At 42.6% G+C, this 22,595-nt stretch overlaps 1 protein-coding gene across 7 annotated transcripts in view; it reads left to right on the forward strand.

Annotated features, from left to right (window-relative positions):
* The window catches only part of mctp1a (multiple C2 domains, transmembrane 1a), a 165,803-nt gene that overhangs the window by 109,981 nt on the left and 33,227 nt on the right, over nt 1–22,595 (forward strand). For all 7 annotated transcript variants that reach the window (XR_009241129.1, XM_058636127.1, XM_058636128.1 and 4 more), the window contains 2 exons: nt 1,651–1,767; nt 18,098–18,154. Coding sequence is in view for 6 of the 7 variants with exons in the window: in XM_058636127.1 (XP_058492110.1) it covers nt 1,651–1,767; nt 18,098–18,154 (174 nt within the window). In the remaining variant the exon portion in view is untranslated. The remainder of the gene's footprint in view (nt 1–1,650; nt 1,768–18,097; nt 18,155–22,595) is intronic.

Raw genomic sequence — 22,595 nt, forward strand, 5'->3', positions numbered from 1 at the left:
TAGAAAGTAATTAATTAAAAAAAAAAAAAAAAAAAGCCTTTTGAAATAATGGATTTCATGTACTTGAATGTGATGAATCTGTTCAGTGAGAAAAAGACTCGGCGTTAGGTTTAAGTTTCACAGCGTTGACTGTAATTGCTGTTGAGATTTTTTTTATCAGCCTTGAAAAATCATTGTTTATTTAACATGAAATTATAATTATTTAAAAAAGGATAAAAAAATAGAAAGATGATTATATAAATATTATCTTTGTCTCTATCTCTATTAATGTAGATCTACAATTATAAGTGAGACAGTAATGATACTGACATTAGCAATCATTAAATAACATGTAATATTCTAAGTAACTGTGTGTGTGTGTGTGCAAACATACTTTTAGCCATAATTTAATGTTTTACCTTCGATTCTTTTGTATGTAACAAGTGTTTTTATGTAAATTTTGGTCCACAAAGTAATTTAAAATGCACAATTGACAGGTTTATTCAACTTTTACACAAAAGCAAAAATCAAAAAACTGCTCTTTATTAAGATTAGATGAAATTAAATTCACTTATAAAACCTGTGATGAGTACAAAATATGAACAGAATAAGTAATAGTAAAATATTACTATCCAGACAATTGTATTATGTATAATATACAATATTTCATGATCGAAAGCGGCATATTATTGCACAGATGTACTTTACACTTTTGTAAATTATAATTATATATAGATATATATTGTTATTATTAAAAAAGGATGTGCAGAATATTGCAGTTCTGATGGAAGGTGAAAATATATATAATTTGACTTGTATATAGTTGTGTATAATTTGAATTCTCTGGTCTGAATATAATTTGAATTCTCTGGTCGACATAAACCGATGTTAAAGTCTTTCATTGTGATATAGGGTTTTCTTTTTTCTTTCTTTTGGCCTCATGGTTCCACGTCTAATTAGCAGTTTAACGTTCCCACAGCCGCCGTCTCTTAACCTCGACGATAATCTGCTGTCAGAGGCTAAAGAGCTGTGCCAAAAAACCAGAATACAACTTTTTTTTTTGGGGGAAAGGTTAATATTCAGATGGTTCTTTGCTTGTTTGGCGATGAGAGGGGAGGCAGAGAGGTGATGGTTTTGGCAGATGGACGCGGCGGAGGTTAGAGATGGGGCATGTGAGTCTTTTGGGCTGATAGAGAGGGTATTGGGTCTTGGAGTGACAGGGTTAGGGACTGAGGGTGTGGGGTGTGCGAGGTCAGCCGCCGAGGTTCGGGGCCTCAGTGTGGAAGGGGTCAGCGCTGACGTGCTGCAGCTGAAACGGTACATGACCTCAGCCTCTGGGATGATTGGCATGGAGGGAAGAGGCTCTGACGGCTTGTACTCATCATCCTCAGTGTGCTCGTGCTCACGCTGAAGGCCCAGAAAGCCTTAAAGGGTCAGGGGATTGAACCCCCGGTGCCGCGACACCAGGGCCTGCACCTTTGTTGGAGCGAAGCCATATTTTTCCACGGTGGTTATGATTCTGCATATGAATGTGTGTGTGTCGCACATGTGGTCGCCGTACGCTCTCGGGGGTTCAGTGCGGGGGTTCAGTGCGGGGGTTCAGTGCATGTATGCGTCATTAACCCTCGCTCTTCTCACGTTTTTTTGTCCCGCTTTTCTTTTTCCTTGCAGCTCTTTGTCATCTTCGTGTGGAACTTCGAACTCTATATGATCCCCCTGGCTCTGCTGCTGCCTTTGGTCTGGAACTACATCCTCATCGCGTCGGGGAAGGACACGCGGCAAGACGTGGTGAGTCACCCCCCCGCCGGATCCTCGCGTATCCCTCCGCCTTTCTCTCAGCGCGCCGCATGAAGCCTCGTCTCACAGGCGCCATTGTCTCGCGTTGACGTCGCACTTTAGTTTTCTCCACGACGTTCATTTTGGTTTCAAACAAACAAAAATCGGAAACGGGAACAAGACAAACACACAAACTTATTTAAACTACAACCCTTTGATTAAATAGCCGTCCTAAACTTGGGAGCAAATTGGAATTTAATTAAAGAAAAACATCTCTGCTGTTTTTCTTTCCGATCCATTTTTTTTTTTTAATAACTCCATCTTCCCGTCGAGGGGCTGCGTTCTCGGCGCAATCTCACGTTTCTCACTTTGCCTCCTTTCAGGCAAAGAAAAGGGAGAAATAATAGGCTGTCACCTTGAGCTACGTTACGCCACTTACCTGGTGGTGTATTTATTTAATTCATTCATTTATTATATATTTTTTTCTATCTCTTATACCAATTAAATGATGTCAAAGCAATGTCATGGAGAAACAGACATGTTTTAATCACGGCCGAGCACATTTGGAAGAGTGGAGAGCGGGAAACCACAGACAGGACTGGACGATGGAGTGAGCGTGAACAATGAAGTGATTAATTTTAATAAGTCTCTCTCTCTCTCTTTTTTTTTCTTTTCCCCGAGACTCAGTCGGAAATAACCGGTTTAAAGACTTTCTCTATATGTGTATATTTATCTCCTTATAAGGCTTCTTGTCATTAGATTTGATTGGATTTGGACGAGATAATGAACCATAATCTAATTTCTTTGCATACATCCAATTGGAATTAGTCAAATTAAACACAGATTTAGGTTGTAAGTGCTTTTTGTATAAGCCTCTATTAACATAGTATTAGAAAAAAATACTTTTAAACTTATATGAGACAGATTCAGGCTTTCTGTTTGTTTCACAACAACCTGGTTTTGGTTAATATCCTCAAATTGAACTTATTTACAATCACTTCAATCCATAAATGAAGGTTAATATTTGCAGTTTGGGTCACAAATCCCCATTTATGTGACAGCCAGGAGTAACATTGCAGACAGCACCTTTACCTGCCTGTAGATGGCGACATTGCCTGTAAAAAGAAAAGAAAAGAAAATAGTGCACATGCCTTAAGACAAAACCCTGGCCTGATGATTTGTCCCTCATATATACCTGCTGCTTACGTTTGTCCACACATAATGGCATTCTCTTTTTTTTTTTCCTAATTAACATGAAGCGACACGTTCAGTGACACGTTCTCATGACACGCCGCATACTTCACACACAAATAAATTCATGTAACTCCCACTTCATGCAGAAATGCTTTTCTCTGGCTTCCTGAAAGGGACCTTTGTGTCTGAAGTGCCTCAGGAATTGGTTGGAACATTAAGACAAGTTGATACTGTTGATACTCTTATGGCAAGTGCCTTCTTTTTTCTCTCCCGCTTTTTTATTTTTTTTTTAAGAACGATAAAACTGTCGCACAAAGTTGTCCCTGTGCTCCGAGACAAAAACAGCGGAGATATGGACACTTATTAACCGCGCTGTCGTATGAACGCTTCACTTTCACTGATTTCAGGGTCTGATACTGAAATGTGTAGCGTCACGGCGATGAATTTGATTCCACATGTAGACCAGGAATGCTTTAAGTTACAGTAGGTGCTTTATGATAAACTTATAACATCATTTTTTTTGACTGTTTTAGTCTAATGGTTTCAGACCCAGAACAAAAGAGTTGGTATTTCCTTCTGTTTTAGTTTTGTTGTTACTTTCTTTTCTGTTACTGATTATTCTTTTTCTTTTGGTTTGTGCACCATTCATTCATTTACTCATTCATTCTCTTCAGAGTCTTTTGCAGGGTCATAGTTTTGAATTTGAAGAATGAAACGTCTTAAATACTGTAGATCAATGAAGATTTTCCTTTTTTGTAATAATAGCACTGCTAAAAAAATAATACTAATAATAATAATGATAATTTCTAATATTCTTTCAATGAACTTTCTTCACTTTATAAAGTGCATTGTTGAGTGTTTTGTTTAAAGCTGTTAGTGCTGGTATTTAGACGTGTGTGTGTGTGTTCAGGTATTACTGATGTTGTGAGGACCGCAATCTGTTGACACAGTCACATCATGGGGACTTTATGGGGACAAAAAGCAAGTCCCCATAATGTAAATGACTACATTTTAAGGTGAAGACATGTTTCAAGGTTAGATTGAGGTTAGGGTTAGGATTAGGATTAGGATTAGGCCAGTAGTAATTATGGTTATGTCCTCTGAAGTCATGAAAACCATGTGTGTGTGTGTGTGTCTGGAAGTGGGCAGGTGGTGGGATAGTCATGATGAACACAGTGTGCACTAATACGGTTTATTGTACAACCTCCGTAAACTACTGGCAAATGACTGTGTGTCTATTTACAGTGAATCACCGCGGTAACAAAGGTTACTCTGTCATTTTATAGTAAATGACTGTAAATTGGCAGCTGTTTACCTGTAACTCCACACTTTTTGGTTCCTTTCGGCTGCTCCCTCTCTAGGGGGCGCCACAACGGATGATCCTCATATGTGATTTTTATGCCCTGACACAACCCTACCATTTATCCGGACCGGCACAAGGAGTGCACTAGATGAAGTTCACCTGGAGATTAGGTACTTTGCTCAGGGGGAGTCTGACCCTTGACCTAGCAAGGACTCGAACTGGCAACCATCACCAAGCCAAGTTCTCTTTCCACTTGGCCATGGGCTCTCAGACCCTTATCATTGAAGCCAATATTCTAAATTGACATGTTTCCTTAATCTGTGGTGGTCATTTTATGGCTCAATACAAAAAAACATGTTACAGAACGTGCCTTTAATCAAGATTCAACAATATTTCATGTTTTTACTTTAAATTCACAGTTATATTCACGTTATTACTCAGCGTTTTCCCCCATAAACACTATTTTACTCTAACTTCACCGTATTAGCAGTCTTTTCCTGTGTAAATACTGTATTTAAACTTGAGGTGTTTCTTTCATAGCCATACCTACAGTCATTTTACAATAAAATAAACAAAAACAGTCATAGCCTGATCCATGATAACACTGTCATCAGTTATGTGATTAACAGTAGAAGTCTGTGAAATCTTCCCTGATATAATCTGGTATTTTCCTCCTTAATTCCAAATTAAACATTTAGGCCGAACCGAAACTACATTCACTATTTGCATGAGTGACACCAAGTGCTTGTTTGGTACCGCATGTGTGTGCGTGTGTGTGTGGGAGAATACAGGGAAGTTATCTGTGTGTGTCAATGTTTGTGTGTGTTTCTATCCCACGTCTGTTTCTGCTTGTAGCCGGATTTGTACAAGACTCTGCGAGCGGCCGCGGTTTTATGTAACAGTATCTGATGACGCTGGGATTAATTGTCAAAGATAAGAACCCATTAATGCTTCATTTCTTGCCGCTGTGACAGTCGTGCTGAACAGTACAGCGCAAGCACGGGCGACACAAAGAAGATTCCCTGACACTTCTCTCCTCGCTCGTCTCCGCGCCACAGTCTCGCTGTCTGGATACCGGTGAACGAGGTGAACCCTCTTTTTACTCGCTGGGTTATCAACTCTGTGTCTCCTTCAGTCGCGAGATCACTTGACTTTGTCAGACTGGAGTTTATATACGCAGTCAACGTCAGAGTCAACTCTGAAGGCGTTCATGATTTGCAGGTGTTTTTGTTTGCAAATGCTGCAAACACACACACACACACACACACACACACACGTTCAGACAATAGTTCCCCCGAGTCCTGTCCCTGTTTGTTTTTAGACAGTTTCCCCCTGATCTGCAGGGGGTTCAGGGGGGTGGGAGAACAGTCCCAGTCCCCTGGATTCATCTTCCGACTCTTTATGAAGCTGAAGTCTTGGACGACTCACCGTCCCCCCCCGTCCTCCCCCCGCACACTCACACTTGGCAGGCAACAGAGAAGAATAGAAAGGAAAACAATGGAAAAGGTCTTTCTAATTACTTTAAACAACACACCAAATTAAAGCATTGTGTGCGGAGCCGAGCGAAGGGTCAGCATCCGGAGCGCTGCGGTTTTCCAGCAGTCTGGGGTGAGGGTAATGCCAAAGGAATCTCTGCTGAACTTATTCTGAAGGGTGAAAGAGAGAGAAGGGGAGAGAGAGAGAGGCTGGGGGGAGAGAGAGAGAGAGAGGGAGAGAAGCATGAACTACAGTACAGATTCCTTAATGAAGTGAAAGGTCTCACTTCATCTGATGAGTTCAGGGTGATTTTACACCACAACCGCACTCCTTACTTCTGTCTATTCCAAATAAACAAACCCAGTGTTCTTTACACGCTGTAATTCACCGCTCAGGGTCACTGACTGTTGTGTGGTTACACGCTGCTTTGCAAACAGATCCCGGATCACAGCTCCTTACCCTCGCCCCAACCTTGACCGGTGCCTGCTAAGCAGTCGGAGCGTCCTCAGAACAGCGATTAAAGGAGGCGACTCACCAGCGAGGTCGCCGACCTCCCTTCTTATCGCGTAGCACTCTGACCCGCGACCCCTGACTCCTCAGCACCGTGAGCCTGACCTGCGTGTCGCGCCGTAACATGCTCGGTGAAACAAACCAACAGAAAAACGATGACCTTTTACTCTGTTGAATATATGCAGAGGATGATGCTGCTTTTACTTTTCCTGCTCGGAGCTGATCATGTACTTTCTGCATTTATGTGAAGTCCACTGTTGTTGGGGAGTGGAGAAGCACGTTGAGCCCGTTCAGACTTGTCCTGATTGATCCGATCACATGCAAACGGAACTAATTGGTGTCAAAAACATCACGTCAGGGTTAGGGCTCGATTTTTTTATGGTTTAACCCTTTAACACCTAAGCCTCATAATGTCTGTATGGAGTGCTTTTGCCCATTTTTCCTAGAGTGACTTTCAATATCTGGCAGTAATTTACAATTTACTGCATGTTAAAATAGTGTATTAACAATTTAAAATGCAGAAAAACCAAAAGCTTTATGTAGAAAAACACCACTGTAGTAAATTTGAACAGTATAAAACATATGTAAATGTCCAAAAACAGGCCAAAAAAATGGAAACTATGTAGGCCTACAGGCGTTTTTCCAACATTCTCCTGATTCGCCAGCTTCCTGCAACAGCAACATTTCTATACGGGCAACTTCTCAGCTTTCGGAAGCAGTTGGAATTTTTCCATTCGCCCAAACCATTGCGTAATTGCGGTAATGCAAAGTGCACTATGCTCTGCGTTAAAGAGTTAAACCTTATTTCATGTTACAGCGTCGTGAGTAGGGCTTTGATGCAGTCAGCTCGGACACGTGTGCAGTAAAGACTTGTTAAAAACCCTAATTTTGTTCAGACATGATGTCAGTGTGTATTTGAATAAAGGAGAGTGAATCCAGATCTGATCTCACGTGGTCTCGGGAGATGAATCCAGGATGCATTTTAACGCCAGGTGTGAACAGTCACACTTAATTCCCTCCACGTGCGATCACATCGCTAAGGACGGACGCTAGCGCCAGGTGTGAACGAGGCCTTTTAATGATGTGACCGCTTCCTTCCCATCTCGCTCTTGTTTAGAAACCCGTAACAGACCGGAGCTCAGATCCATCCCGAGCCTGCTGCAGAGGAAGCTGCCAGCAGGCTGAGCTCGGTCAATCAGAGGACAGGCAGCTCCTCTGCGAGAGGAAAAAGGCTGCAAGGCGTGTGTGTGTGTGTGTGTGTGTGTGTGTGTGTGTGCGTGTGTGTAAGCATGTGTAGAGTATATTTTCATAGCCGTGTGGTGTATTCATGTGTGTGCTGGACTGCGTGAGCAAATACGATGGGCGTTGAGATTATTGAGCGCGGAGACATCCCTGTAGAAATCCTTCCTCGCCGTTTTCGCTGGCCCAAAAAGGCTTTTACCAGATGTTATGAAGGTGCTCATGTCAGTGCAGGCTGTTCACATGAAACATGGCGATGTCTCTCTCTACCATAGGATGATGGGCAATTAGGTCTAGTCATTTTAATCCCATATGTCCATTACACTGATTCACTCACCGGATTTCCCCCCCCCACCCCCGACATATTGCAGAACAGTATTTTTAATGGTCGAAAGGATACTTTAAGTTAGAGCTGACGATTCTTCATCTTAAGCATCTATCTATAAATGCAGGAAACGTCTGTCTGTCTGTCCATCTGTCTGTCTGTCTGTGTGTCTGTTGGCTGGCAGATGACTCACTAAGGTACCAGTGTGGGCAGTGTGGATTTTTGACGTTGTTGGGTTATAAGATACAAGAGATATCAGTGTAAATGTGACATATATGTATCCCCGGTAAATGAAAGAAAACCTGTCTCATACTAGAGGAGGATTGGACAGGGGCGTTCAGATTTGAATAGATTATCATGGTCAAATTACTGTAGTTTGAGGGGTTAACAGACACGATTTTAATGTCGTCAAACGCACAATTTCAAAAGCGTAAATTTGATATTGAAGAGAACTAACGGATGGCACCGACTAGTCCTTCTGAAGTCATGTTAAATCATGCAATGTTCTGTGAGATCCCAAATCCCTGGAATCTCATCCCTAAAACTGTGCAGAAAAGTGTGTTGTGTTTTTAAAATCAAGTCAGATTTTTGAAAATCTTCGTAAGTTGCCCTGGTATGTGTTTGGGTCGGCCGGCCCTTGGTTCCACCCTTCAGTGTGCTGTTGGTTTCGGCTCGTCCACTCAGTCCAGTCAGTCCAGATTGTCAATCAGCTGCTCAACCTGTTCCGTACCTTGACCCAATCCACTGCAACTTCCTCCTGCTCTGAACACACCCCCACTTTCCTTCTTGGGGGAAGTGGTGAAGAGAGTGAAGAGAGCCAAACCTCATTAATGACATGTGTGCTTCTGTCAGGTAACAACCTGACACTGAGCTGAACACTGCAAAGGCTTCCAAGAATCGTTTGAACCCAAACAAACTCTTCTGCACAAAGACGACTGACTCTCTGGAAATGAAAACAAATACAGAGCAAACTCTTGGATGAAGTGGAGACGTCCTTAAAAATAAAACCACTCACATTTTGTCATAAACACACAGTATGTAATTTCCTAGATGGAAGATATTGGGAAGCAGTGTTGGAGTGTGGGAATTGTTTTCCTCTTGCCTTGTTTGGTGACCTTTGGCAGCAGGACTCACAGAAGTCATAAAACACACTAAAAGGTGACCCTTTTAATTTCACCTAGAATAGAAATATAGAGTTCTATGCAAATAAGGATAATGTAAGTACACTACTTACTAAATGATATACTTGTCTTGATGTTTTCAGATATTTTAATGCAAGCTTATTACATATTATAGTCTTTAAATCAACGTAGCTCTAGTTGAAGCTGTACCACTTTATCCTTTACTCTCCTGACTCACTGTGACGCCGGTGAATTGTTCAACAGTGTCAAAAACAGCAACACTGGCTCAGTTACAAGATAATAATGTTGGTTTTTATTTGAACCGTGTGCATTGGCAATTTTATCTACTCTTTTTTTTTCCCTCCTGATTTTGCATCTTACGGAAAAACAGAAAACTGCATCTCTAAACACACTGTCTGTGCCGTGACATCTGCCCTCATTAAGAGACACACAACACACGCGGAGCAAGTATTAGGAGCGCTGGAAGGAAGAGAGGGAAACGCTGCCTATTATACCTCAACTCCTCCAGAAAGTCACACTGTCACGTTTCCTCCCCCCTCCTCCCCCCCGTAAAAGAACTGCAACTCTGGAAAGAAAAGGAGAAGGGAGATGGAGTGGGAGCAGACGAAGACAGAGAGGCATTCAGAGAGAGGGGAGCATAGTAAAGCAGCGGTTGTTGGATGGCAGGCACTCCTCAGTGCCGAGTCAGACATGGCAGTTGGTGACAGGTGACAAAATCAAAAGGTCATGTCACTTTTAACTGGGAGCGCCTGTGCCCCACTGATTTCCCCCGTGCCGCCCCGGCTCCTCTCACTGTCTCTGCTCAAATGGCAGATAGGATGATGGCAGGCTGGCAGGCAGAGAGACAGGCGACGGGCAAAGTTTGAAGCGGGACGGGAGCATCGGGAGCATCAGAAATGCCACCGTGGAATCTTCTCCGTCTCACCTTGTTGTGTGTGTCTCTCTCTCTCCCTTCCTTCCTTCCCCTGGATTTGTCTATAACTCCCTTCATCACATTGAACCTTTGTAACAGTCTGTGCTCTTTGCTAACAACATCGGCAGCTCCGGGTGTCTGCCTCGCTGCCGCTTCTTCTTCTTCTTGTTGTTTTGTCTGTACTGCTGTAGCTGTTTGCGGGGTTTTTTTTTCTGTAATAGATTGAACATCAGCGACACGCGTATCAGCCCTCGGCCTCTTTCCCACGGCTGAGTGAAACAAACAAATGACACGAGACGGTATCGTGTCTCTAAAAAAAGGACATTTTTACTGTGTTTGCTGATTCTGAATCTTAACAGTGTTGGCGGGAACGAGTGAATGATCTCTGTGACTAAACACACTTGCCGATTTGTGAATGAATAAGGAATGAGGAACGTAATTTAGGATGCTTACGTCACAGAGTTGCTGCCTGTTCGGCTGTTTCAGACTAACAATCCCCTTCAGACCCATGTTAATGCCTCTTATTGTGGAATCCATGCATTGTCTACCGCTTTATCCTCCACATGGATAAAGCTGTGCCAATCACAGCTGACAGGGCGAAAGGACAGATCGCCAGTCCATCACAAGACCACATAGAGTCAAACAACATCCACTCTCTCACAGTCAATTTAGAGTGTCCTAATCCCAATCCCAATCCCAATATTGTGTGTTTTTGTATTGTGGGAGGAAACCGGAGAATCTGGAGAAAACCCACACACACGTGTACACACGACGTAGGCAGCGGCAACATTGCGCCAGCAGAGCGAGGCGGCCGCAAACAGGCTTAAGTATGACTGAAAACACAACGAAACAACCATGAAAAGTTGTAAAAGTTAACTCTACAACTTGAAAAAACCCTGGTTGCGCTGCGCGCCCATACAACAAAAAGCTACATTGTTGCTGTGTGTACAAAGACCAGAGGCAGAATAGTAACATCATCAACAACAGAAAGAAATCACCAAAAGTAATGCACTGCAGCTTTAAATGAAGGCCCCGGCATTCCTGTCTACAAAAGGCTGTGGAAAAACAGCTAATCTTTTCCAGCGCTCACAGATTTGGTGTTGTTTTCATGAATATGGAGCCACCCTTCTCACCCCCACCCCCTGCCTCCAGCTCTGGTAGCACCCTGGCCTCACCCCTATCTCGCCCCCTTGCTGGGCGAGCCACAGTTGGGGCAGTGCAGATGGAAGGCCCCCCCCCCCCCCCCCCCGTAAGGGCCATGGCTCTGACAGCTTGTGAAGGGCCTGTGTGGGTCAGCCAGGCTCCGCTAGCAGCCCTTATCAGACACACAAGCCCCCCCCCCCCCCTCGACTCCCCAGTCTGAAGAAACTGTGGTGTAGGCAATATGTACACACACACACACACACACACACACACAGATACACTCATACACTCATGGACAGAGCATACCAAGTAGGGCCTTGAGATCCCCCAGCCAGCCAGTCAGCCAAACCTCAGCAGCTGGAGAGGTTAAAACCCCCTCACGTATCAAAGAGGAAGAGCAGCAGGAGGATGGAGGGAGGGAGGGAGGGAGGGATCGAGGAATGGGAGAAAAACGGAGGAGAAAGTATATCTTCATGTTCGCTGGGATGTCTGCCTTGGCGTCAATTCCCCCTGCGGCTGTCATTGGGAAGGTTAGGAGGGGAGATAGTGAAGCTGGAGAGTGGAGGAAGTACGGAGGCATTTCAGGCAAAGGGTGAAAATAATGTGGTGTGTGTGTGTGTGTGTGTGTGTTTGGAAGCTTTTAGCACTTTTTCCTGATTTAAACGCCATGATGTGTTCAGGGGGAGTGGAAGCCCCTTAACGAGACTGCACTTGTGGGTTAGGTACTGTATATGTCGGTCAATTTCAGAGGAGTTCTCGTCGTGTAGCAGGAGTCGATCACTATCAGTATGTTTCCATGCAGAGTTGTCGCTTGTCAACACTGTTGATCAGACTACACGATATTTATGTCTGGCAACTACAAGTGCGACCCACGACCAATCAGCATGCACGACACTGCGGGAGTTCATAGGTCACGGGATAAGAAGTTGTCAATCATTATTTACCGGGTTGCTATTTCTCACCAAAATCTGTGCCGTGGTCGTCAAAGAGGCAGAGGTTCCTCAGTGTTGTTTTACCTAACAGCAGCAGCAGCAGCAGCAGCAGCAGCAGCATCCCTACGACACGTCAGAGCACTCTGTTATCCTATTGGTCAGCATCCAGGATCACGTCACAGGAGATGTCAGACTTGGCAGGAAAATAGAAAAGATTTTAACAACAGCTAGACTTCTCGTCGGGGTGTCGTGGAGCGTCCCAGATGCCAAATCTCTGTTCTTTGCGCATCGTCCCCGACAACACAACTATTTTTTTTTTTTAATTTGTTTTCTAACATCATGTAAACATAGTAAAGTAAACATAGTATTTGCACAAGGTATATTGTGTTTTATGTGAAAGAAACATCCCTCCACTTTAACTGAGGGTGTTTTTTTGTTGTTGTTTATATTGAAAATGACTCATTTCCAAAAGCTTGTTCACTTTCACGTACCACATTGATCAGGCACATGTGGTGTTAACTGTTGTGAAGTTACAGGTCTCAGAATCACTCTAACACTACACAACCTGAGCTGAAGGTCACAGTAATGACACCTTCTGTACTTAAGTGGCCTCTTCTTCTTCAAAAGGACACACGGGCTGCTGTCGTGTCACAGAGGGAAAGCAGAATATGCACATTCCATACAGTGTGTGACGATTTTTTTTATTATTTTTTTCCCCTAACAACTGGTTCACCCGTCAGTATGTGCTGTAAGGGTTCAGTCACACGGGAAAATCTAAGATCCAGTCATTCCGGGCGTTCTTTTGGACTGGAATTTTAACAGGCCTCGTGCACTTCATCCGTCACAGAGCGACAGTAAATGACTGAGACAGATCTGGCTCTGTTAGGCTGAATGTAAATCTGTCCTGACATTCAGATTACGATGACCAGACGCATCGCTTTTTTCTTCTCTTCTTCAGGATTGTCCTGCAGTTTTCAAGCTGGAATGTAAATGAAACAGTAAAATGTTTTACAGTACGCATTACAGTCGTCTAAGCGGCTCTAAGTATAGATTAAAATCTCAATGTGATGCCGAGAAAGAAACGGTTTAGCTTGGGCAAGTTGGACTTGACCGCGGAGCTAATCTGCACATCAAGTTTAAGATAGCTGTCGAGTCTTACACCAGGTTTGTCACTGTAGGTGTCAAAGTATCGACTTAAAGAACCCAGATCAACATGAACAACATGAACGACAGGACCTCTGTCTTCTCATCATTACTGAAGTGCACAAAGTTAGTTGACATCCATGCGTTAATATCACGACTATAGTATTAGATTTTTATCTCTCTCTCATCTCTGAATTTAACACTGAAATGGTCTGTGTGTGTGTGTGTGTGTGTGTGTGTGTGTGTGTGTGTGAGTCAGTTAACGTGCGGTCGCCAAGGCCGTTGCTATCGTCCATGAGTCAAAGACGAGCGTCGCAGGCTGTGACGGTGGCAGCTCGTTCTTATAGAAGCTGTGAGTGTGTCTATGGTCAGCTGTCATGGTGAATTTTGAAGATCCTGTGACGTCCGAGGTGTTGACAAATGAGCAGGAAGTTGTGCTGATGTAACCCCCCCCCCCCATTTAATGAAGTAGTTTTAGTTTTGGAGGGGACATGGAAGCTTGTTTTTGACTCCCACAGAGTCCTTAAAACAACATTTTTATCCTAAGAGGTGTATGACACGGGCCATCTTGTGCCACCATGTTTTCTACAGAAGCCTGAATGGACAAACCAGTGTGTACTTAGTGGTTACTTCGCAATTCTTCTGTAATTCTCAATGATATCGAGTAGAAAGAACGTGGAGACAAGAGAGTAAAAGCAATAACAATGTTAACAAACAAAAAGCCTTAAAATAAAAAAAATTTAATAAAGATGTTTGAATCATAACAATTTGGGAGATCTGAAAGTAAAACAGTTTAAGATCATAGTGATAAAAGAGGTGACGTGCAGCCGTCTCACCATTACAGTCTTGCAAACTGGACCTTTACGTCATTAAATACCTTTCATGTATAGGTCAAAGGTCAAATTTATTTATACAGCCCTTTTAAAAACACCCCTTGTTGTCCCGATAAGCGATTAACTCCAATAAGGAAAAACGATTTATAAAAAAAATAAGAAATAAGGAAAAATATATAAAAGCTTAACTTTTTTGTTTGTGTAGGGATCAGAGCCGAAACAGCAAAAAAACGTAATTCTTGCAAATCAGCTTCTTTTTTCTTTTTTCTTTTGCTCTCAAGGCCAAACAGACGCATTCATACAAACTCTCAATGTCATTGTACCCACTTATATTCTTTGCCCGTCTTTTATATTATTATCACTATCTTTGTGTGTGTTTACGGGGCCACGGTGTAATCTGTAGTAGCTTAAATCATCCCTGTATTATTTGAATAGGTCTGAATATGTTAATCCCCACCTCAGTAGATACTGAAATTGTCAGGAGCTGCTCTGCGGGCAACATCGGCGCGACGTGATCCCGTTGAAGGCAGAGGCTTTGATGCTGCAGTCTTGTAATGATAGTAATTCAAACAACATGATAATGGAGGGGAGGGGGATAAGCAGAGCAATGATATCATACAGCAAATATAAAGAGGTAGATGGAAGAGGAGAGAAAGACAGAGAGGTCATTTATATCCTCCCTCTGTGAGGCAGTCGTTTTCAGCGCACACGTTTAGCCGCGGCAATCTTCAGGGCAGACGACACGTTCCGCGTCTCTTTATTTATTAATTTTACACAGTGTCTCATCGCGGGAAACACGACTTCTCTCCATAACCACGGGCGATGGGAGGGAGGGAGGGCGAGCAGAGTGGAGAACGGAGGGAGACAAACGACTCTATCACTCTCTCTGTCTCTCTAGGTCATGCTTCCCCAGCGAGCGCACGCTCAAGCTTTGTTTAAAGTTGGGAGCGGAGCGGGTGCCAGCCGCGTCGTGGCAAAGCCTCTGTGTGGAAGAAGCCGTTGTGTTTGTGTTTTGGCACGGGTGAAAAGGAGGATTTTGGGGGAGGAGCCATGATGACTTTATAAGCAGTTATAGTTCATTTGTTTTAAGAGGATTTTCTGTCTTACAGTATCACGTGAGAACGTGATACACTTCCCTCTGTGCGAAGTGTTTGGTATCAATGAAGAGATTTTGGAAGTGTGAACCGTCGAGCTTATTTGTCTAGACCAGGGGCCTCAAACTAAAAATGACAGAGGGCCCAGTGAACTTCTAGTCTGGCCAGCAGGGGGGACCGGGGGCCGGTGAAGTGAAAAAAGTCCAACAGTTTAGTTTAATGAACTGTTTAGTGATTAGAAATGAAAACGATATCTTGATAATCCATCGTGATGTTGCAGTTAAACAATATTTAATATTTACATTTCAAAGTAAAGTGTTTATTCTGATACTGTTTATAGTGTTATAACATATTTATGAAGCAAAATGAATCTGTAAATAACAAAAAACAGACAGAAATGAAATGGAATCAAAACATTAAATCACAATAACATATAAAATAATATGATAAATATAAGATAATGTATTTTTTTAATTATTATTGTAAAACATACTGTTGGTCAGTATGTTATGGTATGGCATACGTGGCATTCTTCTGTGGAATAAGATAAAAAGAAAAGAGTAAAAAACACTAATATAATGCACAGATTTATAATGTACTTTACAACTGACTTGACTTTATTTCGTCCTTGGGCTCAAATGTGGGTCTTTAACAGCTCAAGTTTGTAGAAATCATCTGTGATGTCATGTGATGCAAGGTGCACATAGGGGGCGTGGCCTCAACAGCCCTGCAGTAAGTTGTGTACCTGTGATTGAGGAAAAACCTTCATATTCAACTGTATTTGCATCAAAAGATTATGATCAAATATATTATTTACCAACTATGTTGAAGTTCCCAACATTCAACTTTGAACTTTTTGAACTTTTTGAACACAAATTCCCGGAACTTTGATCCAGTCACACAGGCAACAACTTTAGAAATAAAAAAAACCCCCATAAAACTGTGACACACATGCACAGTATTGACTGTACCCTTTCAACTGTGCTGATCTGAACTCTTCTTTGTTTGTGTGGGAAGCTGCATTTACATAAGAGGCTTATGTCAGCCGCCACAAAGTTTCCCCCCTTATTCCGATGAAAAACAAAAAGGACAAAAGCCATTGTCTTGTTAAGTAATGATTTTTTTTGATTCCGCCAAACTAGTTTGTGCAGTTCTGGACGTGGTTAGGGGCTTGCGGTGATGCTGAGGCTGAACAAAGGTTCTGGTGGGTTTGGGGTGGGGTGGGGTGGGGGGGGGGGGGGGGTGACGGGGGTGACGCTGGTAACCCAATACGACAATGAGAGCAGATGAGCGCTGAGGTTGATAACTGTACGGCTTATGATATTTATGTAAATATGGGAGTGGCCATGTGACCTTGTGGCTTTGTCGTGTGACTGACACAAACACAGCGTGCGAGGGTTGAACACGGTGATCTGTGGACCCTCGCGTGGGGAGTGTTCACAAAGACACAGTCAGTAGTTATCACTTAACAGTATCGTTTCAAAGCGCTGACCCAAGTGGATCTGATTACTTCAGGGGTTTTTCATGCATGCCGAGATACATATTTATATATTTAATTATCTTTAAAAATGAAAATGAATCCCCATGTCCTGCTTTGAAACGCCTTAAAATGCCACACATAAAATAAACTTTTCTTTGGAAACAGTAGTATGAGTAAAATCATACTACTAGGCATCTTTAATATTATAAGTGCACACAGAATATTAACCCTTAACACCTAAGCCTCAAAATGTCCATCTTCTGGACATATTTTAACCATAAAAGGGCCAGAATATGTCCTGTGAGTAAGTGCTTCTGCCCTTCTTTACATAATATCTGGCAGTTATTTACAATTTACTGCACATTAAAATAGAGTATTAACAATTTAAAATGAAAGAAAAACAAAAGGTTTTATTAAGAAAAAACACTGTAGTTGTACACAAACAAGTCTTTGTCTTTATGTCCAAAAACAAGCAAACGCTCTCCTCTCCAGTGATTCACTCCTGATTCGAGTGATATTACCGTAATGACCACACGTTGGCTTTGACGTACAACTTCTCAGCTTTCAGAAACCGTTGGAATTATTCTCGCTGCGTAACTGCAGTGATGCGCGTCGTCTGCGATGCGCTCGGTGTCAAGCACAGGGACAGGATTCAGCAGCCTGAAAACAGCAAATGAAAGAGTTAAAAAAGTTATGCAGCCATGAAGGTCACTTCAACATCTGCTCACTTTCACTTTATGTTCTCTTTATCCATTGTTCTGCTACACAGAACCCGGACTCATGTTTTGTGAATGTGAGACTATAAATTTGGCCTTAAATAAAAAGGCGTGAGCTCATGACCTGAGATGTACAGAATATTTTCCCATAAAGCCTCGTCTCTGCTGCGTTTCAAAGGCTACGTCTCACATACCATTGTTTTGTTGTGCAGTATATTTATCCCAGTGTGCGTCTGTGGTTGTGAAACTGTGCACGCTTGTGTCATTTTTCCTTTTTCTCTGTACAGTATACGTTTGGCGGCGTCTTGGGGGCTTCAGGGCTACACACACGGCAGCTCCCGTTTCATCGGTTGTGGACCACTGAAGCACATAGTTGCCGTTCTTTGTGACTTGTCTCTTTCTTTCTCCTTTTATTTTCCCTCTCTGGTGGTGCATCGCTCTGCGAGAGAGGCCACAGAGATGATAGATGGATGAGCACATAGAAATCCAGAGGTGGAGGTTAAGAAAGAGGTCAGAGGTGACTCGAGCACAATGAGAAGAAGAGTTGTGATGCCTTGTCACGCCGATTGGTAGATTTAAATGCCTTTGTGATAGACTTCAATCCTCAGCGTCGTTGGAAATTCAAAGCCAGAGCGTTTATTTCCAGAAGTTTCAACACAATCCAACAAAAGAAGGTTTCTAAAAATGAATTCAAAAACCGTTTTTTGAAGCTTGTGACATGTTTGCACGCCGCTGCGCGATGTCTCCACACTCTCCTCACAGACAAACTTTAACTCGCCTCTTCGACTGCTCTGACGACATTAACCCCGCGTTATCTCATGTTTTATCTGTGCATAAACATTTTTATTTACCATCTCCCTTTCTCTCCCCCTCCCCCTTTCTTGTGTCACAACTGTCAGCAAGCGGTGGAGGACCTGCTGGAGGACGAGGATGAGGATTTTGACAAAGATGACAAGGTAATTATGTCTCGTGTCACACACACACACACACACTGCCTGAGGAAGGGTTGACACTGCTTCACAGACCGGAAACACAAACACAAAATGACTCTATCCTCCCTCCTCCTCCTCCTCCTCCTCCTCCTCCTCCCTTCAGTTATTCCTGCTGCCTGAGGCACAAACACATGTACAAAGATTGTACAACCTTTTAACCTTCGGAAAAAAAAAAAAGTTTTCTCTCTAGCACATTCCTTACCTTCTTTTTTCTCCCCCCATTGTGTCAGTCTTTTACTGCACTTTTTTTTTCTCTCCCTCCTTCATATAACGTTACGTTGAATTTATGTCACTAACATTGTCAGTTACCTGAGAACAGACACCCATATAAATGCTTAGTTAGGTATTTAGGTCCATTCACTGCTCCTTTATGTCCCAGTAAAACAGCATCTGTGCTTGTCCAGACACTATCGCGTGAACAACAGGTGGCTGCTTTACTGCCGCTCTGTGTTTGCACCGTCGGAAGAGCGGCTGAGACAAATGCCTTTGGATGGTGTGTGTGTGTGTAGGCGACGTTTATCCACCTTTATCATCTGGGTTTTGGTGAAGCACAGAATGATTTCTGTCTAATCCAGAGCAGAGGTGTCAAACTGGGGGCCCGTGGACCTCCCCGTCCTTTAAACACAGTGACACAGCTGCCGTCAAGGTGATAAAATAATATATATATGTATATATGTGTATATATATATACATATATGTATGTATATATATATATATATATATATATATATATATATATACATACATGTATATATGTAAGCTTGTTTGCTGTTTTATTTACAGTTGTCCATGTTATTATTTACTTGATTTCAGACTGAGCCACTTATAGATTATTATTATATCCATGCGATATTGGCATAGTTCCCGGACTCGTGCATTGCTCAAGGGCTCTAAGCGCCCCCTAAGGTGAAAACAGAGGCAAAATTTAGTTGTACCGAATTTCCCGAAACTTGTTGGGAAGATGTTATAGACCAAGACGAACAAAAAAGTCGACCATTACCATGGGCTCAACTCAACAGGAAGTCTGCCATTTTGAATTTTTTTAAGTGAGCTAGACACATGATGTGGCACCATCATGTGTCAACAATCTGGTTTGGTTTGCAATTACCACTGCAAACAGTAGCGGTATTTGTTTTGGCTCCAGGGGCCTTTGACCAGGAAATTTGATCAAGTATGAATTACTTTCTGCATGCAGGTCGCAGTGAACCTATACTCATGCAACTGTACGACTTCTCCAAAGCCTTTTCTCTGTTAAAGGGTCAAAAGTGCAAGTAGGCATCAAAGTGCAGATGGTCAAATAGTCATCCCGCCAGTAAGTCAGCCAGCCAGTCAGACAATCAGTCAACAAGGCAGCCAGTCGGGCGATGAGCGCACAAAGATACGTGAGCATCACATCCTCTCCCACAGAGACGAGAGAGAGAAGTTTCATGGCTGTGAAGTTCCAAGGCTGAAATGTACAGGCGGAGGAAGAGGAGGAGGAGGAGGAGGTGGAGGAGGAAGAGGTGGAGGAGGGAGCACTGAGTGAAGATGTGCACCAGACAGAGACAAACCTTGAACCATTTTCTTCACCCTTCCTTTATGCTTGCCCCTCACATCAGGGCATTTCCCAGTGACAAAAAAAGGAAAAGTACATAGCATTTGTAAAGCTGCAGATTATATGAAATACATTTTTTTCTGCACTTTCATATTTAAATAAGGTGCCGCGGCTGCAGCTCGTGCAGCCACAGTCAGTCAGATTTCGTGCCAAACTGATTATTCCACATCAGAAGGCCTTGCTCTGTGCGCTCACGCCGCGCTGGGATGCTGGATAGTAAAGCTGCCACAAAGGCTACAATTTACCAACTCTGGCTTCACACATTTTGATCTATTGCTCCTCTCAGCTGTTAGCATTTCATTTGAGATGTGGGGAAAGTTGAAAGGGGAGGGGGGGGGGGGGGCATTTTTCTTTTTCTTCACCTACATCTCTCTCGCTCTCTCTCTCCTCCCACTCTTCTTCTACCAGTCCCTCAGTCGTGCCCTCTTTTTTTTTTTTATCTTATTCTCCGACACAGACTCTCCTCTCTATGGAAGAGTATTAGGGCCACATGTAAAAAGATTTTTGGAAGAAAGTGAAAAAAAAAATTAAAAAAGTCAGAAAAGTCTGAGATTAAAGTTAGAATTCTGAGAAAATAAAAGTCATTAAAAGTCAGAGATTAAAGTCCTAATTCTAGAGATTAAAGTCAGAATTCTGAGAAAGTCAGAAAAATCTGAGAAAAAAATCAGAAAGTCTGAGATTAAAGTCAGAACTCTGACTTTTTCCTCAAAATTCTGTCTTTAATCTCAGAATTCACGCTGTTTTATTATTTTTCTTTCTTTCCAGAACAGTGTTTTTAAGCCTTAACAAATTTGTCCTTGACATTAGATGTGGATATGAGGTAACTTAAGATTGTATAAGTATTAAGGATGGGTCAGGAGAGGCCTCTTTTATGGCAAAGAGAGGTAAAAAAAGAGAAAAAAAAAGATTAATAAATGTGCCAAGTCCTCATTTTAATTGAACTTGAAGCATATGTTGCAAGTACATACAATCCATCCCAGATGTTTACTCTGACCATGTGCACAGCTCTTCCCAGTGCACCACAAGGCAGCTATTAGCTGGATAACCTTTGCTCCAGAGGCTAAATGGGGTATTACATGGCCAAAAAGTAGAGCACCTGTTTCTCATTGCAAGGAAAGGACCCCTTGCAGGCTTTTTTGCCGTGGCTCACCACATGTGTTTCGACTTAACAGATTGTTGGGCAGACGCGAAAAGTCTCTTTCTTGTGAGCGAGCGCTGATATTAGTCACTTAATCTCAATGAAAGTCCAGCATCTAGACTAATTGATGGGGACGGGGCAGTTGTTAAAAGCCGAGCAGGCAGGCGGGCGCATGACAGGTGAAGGAATGTTGGACACTTTGGTTTTTTTCTTCTTCTTCTTCTTCTTCTCCTGCTGCTGCTCCCCCCACTTCTACACATTATTGTGTGACCTTCAGTTTATGGACTGCAACTTGATTTTCATCACACACACACACAAAGTCACACGTGCATCAAAAAAAAGAAAAAATGCTCCAGTTTTTAACCTCAATTTTCCATAAAACTAATTTTAAACATAGTGGCAATAGTTGCAGGTGCAGAACATTAGTGCAACACATAGATGGAAGATGGTAAGAGAAGAAAAATGCACACTCAGGATGAACATTTATATTTATATTCAAATTCTGCAGGAAAGAATGTTACCTTGGTACACTAAAGATGTTTAGTGTAATGTAATGTGTTTTAATGTACATTAATCAAATAATTGGTTTTACCTCCGCCAAATTGAAATATTTGTAATTTATTCCATCTTTATTTGAATGTTCTGAAAAAACATTTGATATACTGCAGCTAAACACACTTCATTAATCTGATATCTGATGGAAAATATGTCTATTTTTATTCATCTCTGATATCTGTCGCATGTTAATGAGGTGCGTTTATCTGCAGTGAATCAAATGTATTTTCAGAATATTCAAAAAAAGATGGAATAAATGACAAATATTTAAATTTGACAGATACAAAATACATAAATAAAAATAGGATGAATAAATACAGTAATTGTAGAGTGTTGACCAGTGACAGTAGCAGCGGCAGATATGATGGTATATAGGTTACAGTAAGTGCAGAAGACGGTCAGCAGCATGTTATAATGTACTATCAAACAATGTGAATGTAAAAAAACAGCAGAGGTGATCATTATGTGCAAATGGGTGTGTTACGGTGCCGTTACAGCACAGGTAGTTGACAGAGTTCATGTTTTCCTCTGATATCACCTCTGCATAAAGTGAGATGAAGCGCATAACATTTATATTTTTCTTTTACTCTTTGAATTAAATTCTGTGTTCCAGTGCCTTTGTGCCTTTTCACTCCCTCCCAGTGCAGCTTGAAGTGACACTGAGACGCTGTGTGGTGCAGGTATAGCAGCAGCAGCAGCAGCAGCAGCAGCAGCAGCAGCAGCAGCAGCAGCAGCCACATGCAACTCAGTCCCATATTTACAGGCTTACTGTGGCTGCAGGGGCTTCACTGTGCAATGTAGCCTGTGATGTATCTCCTCACCTGTGTGTGTGGAACTGTCCAGAGCTGGCATGAGGCAATCACCTCAGGCCCCTGCATGGGTGCAACTGTTTCTGCGCTTGAATATGTTAGTATGAGCGTCCTGCTTGTGTGTGTAGTGGCTCAGATGCCTCCCAGAGGGGGAGCTTATGAGCATGTGTGTGTGTGTGTGTGTGTGTGTGTGTGAAGGGGAGAGAGAGAGGCTGAAAGAGTGAGGAGATTACCCTCACACGGTTGACTGGTCACTGAAGCGCTCGTGCTCCGCTCAGCTAGGCTCCACTAGCCTCAGGAGGACCTGAC

Source organism: Solea solea, chromosome 8 (genome assembly GCF_958295425.1).
Source record: "Solea solea chromosome 8, fSolSol10.1, whole genome shotgun sequence".
Lineage (NCBI taxonomy): Eukaryota > Metazoa > Chordata > Actinopteri > Pleuronectiformes > Soleidae > Solea > Solea solea.